The sequence below is a fragment of the Danio rerio genome, chromosome 19 (assembly GCF_049306965.1).
Source record: "Danio rerio strain Tuebingen ecotype United States chromosome 19, GRCz12tu, whole genome shotgun sequence".
NCBI lineage: Eukaryota > Metazoa > Chordata > Actinopteri > Cypriniformes > Danionidae > Danio > Danio rerio.
In genome coordinates this window covers 46,102,437-46,112,500 of record NC_133194.1, presented here as the reverse complement: position 1 = coordinate 46,112,500, position 10,064 = coordinate 46,102,437, and the positions used below count along the sequence as shown (strand labels likewise).

The 10,064-nt window shown below is 34.5% G+C and overlaps 1 protein-coding gene across 1 annotated transcript in view; it reads right to left on the bottom strand.

Moving 5' to 3' along the window:
• Positions 1-9,572, bottom strand: part of nobox (NOBOX oogenesis homeobox) — an 18,420-nt gene extending 8,848 nt beyond the window's left edge. Inside the window, exons 1-7 of the mRNA XM_073931913.1 lie at positions 9,439-9,572; positions 5,742-6,405; positions 3,912-4,135; positions 3,554-3,660; positions 3,338-3,438; positions 1,282-1,385; positions 897-1,062 (exon numbers count right to left, since the gene is read on the bottom strand). Of these exons, the coding sequence (XP_073788014.1) occupies positions 897-1,062; positions 1,282-1,385; positions 3,338-3,438; positions 3,554-3,660; positions 3,912-4,135; positions 5,742-6,405; positions 9,439-9,472 (1,400 nt within the window). The 5' untranslated portion in view covers positions 9,473-9,572. The remainder of the gene's footprint in view (positions 1-896; positions 1,063-1,281; positions 1,386-3,337; positions 3,439-3,553; positions 3,661-3,911; positions 4,136-5,741; positions 6,406-9,438) is intronic.
• Positions 9,573-10,064: the final 492 nt, after the last annotated feature.

Here is a 10,064-nt window from a genome sequence, read left to right as displayed (position 1 = left end):
AGGCCATATCCTGAGCTGCGGCTGCGCTGATGGTCATGGGAATTGGAGAACATGAGACTGATTCCAGCGACGCTCCAGGGACATACGAGTCTTCGCTGAGGCCATCTTCCAGCCCACCGCGGTGACTGAAGCTCTGCACAAGACTTTTGGCCAGCGGAGAAATTAAAATGGCCGTGCCGAACTGAGTCTGGTTCTCTCAAGGTTTTTCTTCTTCACTCTCATCAGGTGAAGTTTTTTTTTCCCTCTCCGCTGTCGCCACTGGCTCGCATGGTTAAGGATTGGTTGAGCTACGCATAGATGAATTTGCTCTTCAGTGTTTGAACTCTCAGTAATGATTAAATCACACTGATCTGAGCTAAACTGAACTGAACTTAAACACTAAAAACTGAACTACACTGTTCCAGTTACTATGACCATTTATGTGAAGCTGCTTTGACACAATCTACATTGTAAAAGCGCTATACAAATGAAGCTGAATTGAATTGAATTGTTTTTAAAGGCATACGTTACAGTTGACAAAGACTGCAAACAGAAATATTGTGAAATATTACATTACAATTAATAACAGTTGTATATTTTACTATTGTAAAGCTGAATTTTCAGTATTGTTACTCCAGATTCACATGATGCTTCAGAAACCAACATAATGTTTTCAATATAATGAATGGTAAATGTTAAGAGTTTGTTCAGGACACTTATGTGAAATAAAAATAACAGAATTTATTAGTAACATAAATTTAAAAAATTTAAATCTTACTGATCACTAAGCCTAGTGCACATTGTATTTGTGCCTCCTACTAATAATATAACATGCATTTCTGAAAATCACTCTATAAAATGCTCTTTTCTGACGTCTAGTGGTTAACAGAAGAACTGCAACCTATTTTCCCACTAACCCAGTGTCGGTGGTGTCTGCAGAGCTGGGTTCGCTGTGTTCAGGTGTGTCCAGCAGCAAGGAAACAGTGCGAGTTGGAGGATTGTACGCCGTGATGAGAGGCAAAGAGGCTCGTCGTATTGGAGGTGGACTGTACATCGGAGGCGGCATGTACTCCAAAAATCCTCCTTGAGACAAACATGGAGCCACATTAACACAAGCTGAACCTGATGTGCACAGAAGATTGCATTTACACAAAAACTGAATGCATGCATGCATTTCCCTGCATTTTCCACTCAAATCATTTAACTGCATGTAGTTAAGTCCTATTGTACAGTTTGACTAAACGGGTTAATCCCTAAATGGATAATTGAATTAAAGAGCTTAATTAAATGGTTTAGAGGTACCTGGTGGACTGGTGCAGCTAGTCCGGATGGTGCTGTAGGGGGGAAGTGTGTTTCCAGGCTTGGGATTTTGAGATGTTACAGGAGGAGCTGTGAAAATTGATGGTCTGCACATGCACAAATTTATTATACAAGTGATTGAAAGCATTTAAATTACACCATATGTTTGCTGCATTGCATCGGCAGCTATGCTATACCACTGTTTTGTTGCAAATTTTATTACTTTGCATTAAAAAAACTCAAGATGTGCAGAATTTTTTTTTAGCCAATCCCAATATATATATGAATTTTGTTAATTTTTCAAAATGATTAGCCCCTTTAAGCTTTTTTTTTTCGATAGTCTACAGAACAAACCATCGATATACAATAACTTAACCTAATTACCCTAGCCTGCCAAGTTAACCTAATTAACCTAGTTAAGCCTTTATATGTCACTTTAAGCTGTATAGAAGTGTCTTAAAAAATATCTAGTTAAATATTATTTACTGTCATCATGGCAGAAATAAAATAAATCATTTATTAGAGATGAGTTATTAAAACTATTATGATTAGAAACGTGTTGAAAAAAAATCTCTCTGTTAAACAGAAATTGGGGAAAAAATAAACTGGGAGGCTAATAATTCAGAGGGGCTAATAAGTCTGACTTCAACTGTATATATATATATTAGCCAATGCAATTAAGCATGAAATAAAATAGAAACATAGTTACTGATTAAATCCAGATGCACAAAAAAGTTTTTTGTGCAACAGTCAATAAAACTGGATAACTGACCTAAACAGAAGATTTGTTTCATTTCACACTATTCTAGTGTTGGTTTGATCATTCTGAAATGAATAATCCAAAGCATGTCATCAAATGTATTTGGTTTCATTAATCAGAATTAGATTTTTTAGGCATCTGAATGCAAGATAACATGACAGTGATTATTGCTTTAATGCTGTGTACTTTTAAAGTCATTTGTGAAATATATAAAAAGCCACAGTTTATCTGCAACTTCCATTTCCATTACAGAGGTATTGTGATAGTTTTGAGATTTAGAGACTTTTTTGTTTTCTTATGCACAAGAAATGGAATAGTGCTTTAGTCATAAATGTTATACACTACCTGACAAAAGTCTTGTCTTCGGTCCCAGTTGAAGGAGCAACAAATAATATGTTGATTTCTATGTTTATCATTTGGAAAAGTGGCAGAAGGTCGATTTTTCTCATGAATCATCTGTTGAACTGCATCCCAATCATCACAAATACTGCAGAAGACCTACTGGAGCCCACATTGAGCCAAGATTCTCACAAAAATCTGTCAATTTCGGTGAAGGAAAAATCATGGTTTGGGGTTACATTCAGTATGGGGGCGTGTGAGAGATCTGCAGAGTGGATGGCAACATCAACAGCCTGAGGTATCAAGACATTTGTGCTGCCCATTACATTACAAACCACAGGAGAGGGCAAATTCTCCAGCAGGATAGCGCTCCTTCTCATACTTCAGTCTCTACATCAAAGTTCCTGAAAGCAAAGAAGATCAAGGTGCTCCAGAATTGGCCAGCCCAGTCACCAGACATGAACATTATTGTGCATGTCTGGGGTAAGATAGAGGAGGCGCTGAAGATGAATCCAAAGAATCTTGATGAGCTCTGGGAGTCCTGCAGGAACGCTTTCTTTGCCGTTCCAGATGACTTTATTAATCAGTGATTTGAGTCATTGCAGAGATGTATGGATGCAGTCCTCCAAGCTCATGATGGAGTCAGACACAATATTCATTCTGTTTCCACTGCAGCATGACTTTATATTCTATACTGGACATTATTTCTGTTCAGTGACGAGATTTCTGTCTTAGCAAAGTCAGACCTTACTGTCCTAATTAAATCATTAAAAATCAAGGCATGATCATATTTTATTTTGGTGAAATAAGCGTATTCTAGAGGCCTTTGCCTTTCATATAAGCCACTTCTTATACCAAATGATCAACTAGAAGTCAAGTTATTATTAGTTGTTCCTAAAACTTAAGCGACAAGACTTTCATCAGGTAGTGTATGCAATAAGTACAGCTACCGTCACTGACCTGTTGACCTGGACACATGGCTGACCACGACTAGCAGGAGGCTTTTTCAACGTGGCTTTTGTTGTTTTTCTCCATTTGGCTCGACGGTTCTGAAACCACACCTAATGCAAGAGCACAATTATTGACATTTGAATGCATTTATTTATTTATTTTAATGACCGATTAATGTGACAAGAAGCTTGAGATCTTAAGGAATAGATGCATGTTGGCAATGACCATGATCCTCTGGGGTGTAACACCAATGGCGGCTGCAATCTCCTTTCTTTTGTCTCCATCAGGGTAGTGATCATCCTGAAACACACGTTCCAGCTCCTCTAACTGATCTACACAAACATGAATACACACAAACACATATATATTATATACAGATGAAGTCAAAATTATTCGCCCTCCTGTGAATTTTTTTGGAATGTGAATGTTTGAAAGAGCAAGGAATTTTTCACAGTATTTTCTATAATATTTTTTCTTCTGGAGAAAGTCTTAAATTGGTTATTAAACTTCATGCATGCAAGTAAATTCTGACTAAATTCAGATTTTTAGATGAACTTTCAGTTTAATAAGTGCTTTCTCTCACCTGTGCTGTAGAAGGTGCGTGTTTTCTTTTTGGGAGGCATCAGAGGAGCATCAGTGCAGATGGAGGATAAAGCCTGAGAGCTGGTCTCCCCGCTGATGGTGCTCAGAGGCATTAGTGGGGCAGCTCGGCTGGAGAATCGTGTGTATCGGCGAGTGGTGTAAACCTGCTGCAGCGTCACCTCCAGCGGCCTCGTGGACACCAGGGCTGGAGGATCCACTGCAGGGCTGCTTCCAGAGCAAGGTACATTTAGTAAATAAAAATGAAGAATAAAACTATTGGTCAATAAACATTTTCCTTGACCCTTGTGTATTGTTCAAGTAGACTAGCCTTTCGTTATATTGGTGGCTGTTTTTGCCACATTGACTTCCATTATAATGACATGTTTTGATAACAAAGCCATGACACCATATAATCATTTATTCTTGATTGTTAATGGGTTCCCGTGTTGGGAAGAGGTACAATTTTTACTGTTGATCATCGGTTGACAGCATTAACCTTTTAGATAGGTCTGTGCAAAAAAGGTTTCTTGCTTTTCTATGGTGTATATACACACGAGTATAAAAAAAGTTATAAATAAAAAAACTATATATATTTGCAAAATGTTTTATAGCATTGCTTTTCCAGACAATTGCAATGCTTATTTTGCTTTTTAGTCAACTGTGAGTTTGCGATGCTGTTTTCTTGTCACACTTGACGTTTCTGTGCAATTTACTTTGTGGCCCTGATTTGACAAGGGGGCGAAGTCAAGTCAAGTTCCAAAATCGCAAACTTACGGTTGACTATAAACCAAATCAAAATGAGCATTGCAATTGACTGGGAAGGCAATGCAATAAAAAATGTTTTGCACATATATATATATATATATAGCTTTTTTATTGCAAATATTTTAGTTTTTTTTTTTTTGCACTGCTTGATTTTTATTTGCAGTTCTTTTTTTGTTTGCAAATTTTATTTCTATTTCTCAAAAGTTATTTTTCCCTTTGCAGTTTTTTTATTTTTGTTAGCAATTTTTTTTTCTCAAAACTAATTTACATTTTGCGATTATTGTAGATTTGCATTTATTTATTTATTTTTTGCTCAATACTTTGTTTTGTTTGCAAATCTTTCTTTTTTCCAAGTATATGTGGCCCTAGATTGACTCCATTATAAACTAGCTATGTCTAACTACATACAGTGCACAGTATAAATGAGCACACACCCTTTTAAAAATGGCAGAATATTTTAATGCATTTAAACAAAACATTACTAAAATATTTAACTACTAATTACTATTTTATCCATTAAAATAAATGTTTGTGCTCCTAACTTCTTTAGGAATAGAAAGATAATACTTTAAATCAAATAAGTTATTGCAAAAAATATATATAAAATAAAATCTACAAAATGATTTTTTCTTGATTTTCTTCTGATTATTAAAAATTGATTTAATTATTTTCCCCAAAATATGAGTTTAGGTGTACTAATTTTTATACTGCGATCTTAAATTGTTTAGTTAAATTCGTTTTAGTTTTGTCTTTGATACTAATCTAAAGTGTAAACACAAATAAATTATTGTAAAGCACCCTATAGAAAATATTAATTTAAAAAAAGAGATCTTTGAGCAAATGTCAGCTGTACAAACACTAAACTTTGCTTTAGGACACTGGACATGTTGTGTTAACTTTGATAAACTAGAATTGCAAGAAATAAATCTATAAAAACTGAATAGAAATGTCTTCACAAATTCAATAACTGAACTAAATGACACAAAACCATTAAATGATACAAACTAAAATGACAGAAAATAGTATCAAAATTAAACCTAATTTTAAAAAGCAAAACTAAAATAACCTTGTTCCATAGGGCTGTTTGCCTAAGCACGGGGCCTCCAGCGGGGCCTGTGGCGGGACCTGCGGCTGAAGCAGAGCTGGAGGCTGAAAGGGCAGCATTGTGGGATTTTGAGGTGGTAATGTGATCGACAGCGGTCTGGGTGGGGATTTTATCAGGGGCTGCTGGGGGAGATCTGAAGATTTGGGATGGCATAACAAAAGGTCGTCATTCATGCATCTCTCTACCGACTGATCATACACCATCACCAGGTCTATGGTACAGTCGGGGCCCATATGCAAAATACAGTCGTCTTCTAGAGGAGGAACCAGCAACTCATTCAATTTGTCATCATCATCATCATCGTTTACTGTCTTTTTCTGATCATCTTTGAAATCTAGAAGACATTCCTGTGCATCTTTGGTACTCTTTTCGCTAGTTTCAACAGTATCGGCCATCTTGTTTTGATCTTCAGTGCTCTTCTCATTTTTTGTTTCAGTTTTACTTTCATCCTCTTTATTCTCTTCTTCTGGGTTTTGAGCTTCTGTACAGTTCTCCATCTGAGCGTCTTTCTTGAGCTCGTCCTCTTCGACTCTACTGTGTATTTCTGTATATTTTTCTTGCTCGCTGTGTCTGTATCTGCAGTATCCTCTCTGCTCATCCTCCTCACACATGGGACACGGGCCATCTGGAAAATGATAAGAATTGTCTCTTCAGTGAAAGAGAATAGTGAGAATAGTTCACCCATAAACGTAAAGGATATCATCTCCAGGCGGTTCATTCCGCTGTGGCGACCCCGGATTAATAAAGGGACTAAGCCGACAAGAAAATGAATGAATGAATGATATCATCTCCACACGTTCTAAACCTGTTTTGTTTTTCTTCTGATGAACACAAAAGAAGATATTTTGAAAAATGTTGGAAAATGGGAGGAATAGACTTCCATGGTATTTCTCAGAATATCTTCTTGTGTTCATCAGAAATTTCAACGCTATTCAAGAATTAAACAAAATAAACAAACATATATCATCTCCTTTGTCTTTTTTTTTGTTGAGCACAAAAGAAGATACTTTGAAAAATGTTGGAAACGAGAAGGAATTGACTTCTTTGTTATTTGTTTTTCCCACTGGAGATGTCAATGGCTGCCAGTTAGTTGCCAACATTTCTCAGAATATCTTCTGTGTTGATCAGAAAAAGAAACGGTTTAAAATTCAAAGAAAAAACATGTTTAAATTCAATACTATTCAAGAAATAAACAAAAAAATGAAAAGATATCATCTTAACACTTCAAGAATTAAACAAAATAAGCAAAAATATATTCTCTCCTTTGTCTTTCTTCTGTTGAACACAAAAAAAGATACTTTGAAAAATGTTGGTAACTAGAAGAAATTGACTTCCATGTTATTCCTACTATAGACGTCAATGGCTTTCAGTTAGTTTCAATCATTTCTCAAAATATCTTCTTGTGTGTTCATCAGAAAAAATAAACTGTTTAGCATTTAAAGAAAAAACATGTTTAGATTCAACACTATTCAAGAAATAAACAAAATATACAAAATGACATCCTCTCCTTTGTCTTTCTTCTGTTGAACACAAAAGAAGATACTTTGAAAAATGTTGGAAACTAGAAGCAATTGACTTCCATGTTATTTGTTTTTCCTACTATGGATGTCAATGGCTGCCAGTTAGTTCCCAACATTTCTCAGATTATCTTCTTGTGTGTTCATCAGAAAAAGAAATGATTTAAAATTCAAAGAAAAAAACATGGTTAGATACAATACTATTCAAGAAATAAACGAAAAAAAAATGAAAATATCATCTCCTTTGTCTTTCCTCTGTTAAACACATAAGGAGATACTTTGAAAAAATGTTGGAAACTAGAAGGAATTGACATTTATGTTATTCCTACTATAGATATCAATGGCTTTCAGTTAGTTTCAAACATTTCTCAGAATATCTTCTTGTTCATCAGAAAAAAATCAACTGTTTAACATTTAATGAAAATACATGTTTAGATTCAACACTATTCAAAAAATAAATAAATAAACAAAATGACATCCTTTCTTTTGTCTTTTTTCTGTGGAAGACAAAAGAAGATATTTTGAAAAATGTTGGAAACTAGGAGGAATTGACTTTCATGGTATTTGGTTTTCCTACTGGAGATGTCAATGGCTGCCAGTCAGTTCTCAACATTTCTCAGATTATCTTGTGTGTTCATCAGAAAAAGAAATTATTTAAAATTCAAAGAAAAACATGTTTAGATTCAATACTATATCTATCTATATATCTATATATATATGTGTGTGTGTGTGTGTGTGTGTGTGTGTGTGTGTGTGTGTGTGTATATATATATATATATATATATATGCTCTCCTTTGTCTTTTTTTCCTGTTGAACAAAAAAAAAAGATACTTTGAAAAATGTTGGAAACTAGAAGGAATCGACTTCCATGTTATTTGTTATTCCTACTATAGATGTCAATGGCCAGTTAGTTTCAATAATTTATCAGAATATCTTCTTGTGTGTTCATCAGAAAAACAGTTTTAACATTTAAAGAAAAAAACATGTTTAGATTAAAAAATATACAAGAAATAAACAAAATAAACAAAATGACATCCTCTCCTTTGTGTTTCTTTTGTTGAACACAAAAGAAGATACTTTGAAAAATGCTGGAAACTGGAAGGAATTGACCTCCATGGTATTTGTTTTTCCTACTTTGGATGTCAATAGCTGCCAGTTAGTTCCCAACATTTCTTAGAATACCTCTTTGTGTGTTCATCAGATGAAAGAAATAGTTTAAAATGTAAAATGCTGTAGCGTTTGGGATAATCTGAAGAGGCTTACAGGTGAAGGAAAGTTGTGCAGTTGTACCTCAGCGAGTGAATTTTCATTTTGGGTGAACTTTCTGTTTTGAGTTAATGTTTTGTCACTGCTACATGAAAAGTTTAACTTATTGTTTCATAGCTATTAACATACTATACGCAATATTTTGCGGTCATTTTGTTTTCCCGCAAAAATAGTCACTAGAAAATAAGTCTGAACGCTTTTGCAACCTAGGAATATGGGGAAGGCCTCATTTCTTAGCTTTCATGTAAACTGTATACACACTAGCAATACAAAAAAATAAAAATAGTTCAACAAACATTCCTAATAAAGCCTCTTGGGTTACACAAAATTGACTGACTTATTTATCTACTCATGTCAATTTTAACCTGTCTGAATGGAGTTCTTCAGTCAAAGAAAGGGGCAAAAATAAATAAACAACACCTAAACATTTTTAAAACGTTTTTTTTTTTTTTTTTTTTTTTTTTTGCTCCACAAAAGAAGGCCATAGATGTTTAAAAATAGGCAAATATATGACTACAGAAAGTAAATTCTTCGATGTGACACCCCTTTAACTTATCAACAAACGCCTCACAAACACATTTTGACCATTCTAGTTTTGAATTTACTTCAGAAATCTCTCTCCTACTACAGAAATAGACGTGTATGTGTTGGGGAAACGATTAAAATGTTGCTGTCAGATATGTATCACTAACAAACATTACTTTAGGGTCAGGTATTTAACGTAACTCTTTCTCCACGTGTGTATTTATCCCTAATTAGAGAATTGACCCTCCGCCCTGTGTATCAAACCATCCGTTTGGAAACGAGACCAATTAGACAATTATCCTTGCCAAAAACAATGAATCAATCAGCTAATTTACATCAAATGACCCACCGTAATCACCGGCACACAAGCCATCTTCGGCCATGATGCTGCCCAGGGTAAATGGCTCTTTCTGTAAACTAGATAAATTACTTGAAAACTGTCTGAGCTTGAGTGAAGCGCAAACTCGAGCTGGAGTATTGATTGATAACCTGCAGATGAGGATCAGGTTACATCACGTGACGCCACGTTACAAGCACGCGCGCGGTTCCGTCAAGTTCAAAGCTGCTGTTGCATTCATTTCAGTAACATTTAGGAACATGAAGAATAGGCCTACATCGTAATCTGTGATAGAATTGTTGTATTTTCACCACGGTTTTTAGATTAAATTCAATAGAAAAATATACCGAGAAATTGTATCCCTTATTCTATTGGCTGTATTAAACACCATTTTATTATATATATATATATATATATATATATATATATATATATATATATATATATATATATATATATATATATATATATATATATATATATATATGAAAATTAACAACAGCAACTACTAAATTTAATTATGCATCTGTTTTTCTATGTTAAAAGAGTAATTTTACAGAACAGACTTTAGTTTTAGAGCACAAATTGTTTGCTTTGTAAGTTTATTACAAGGGATTTTTTAAAACATAAAACTATAG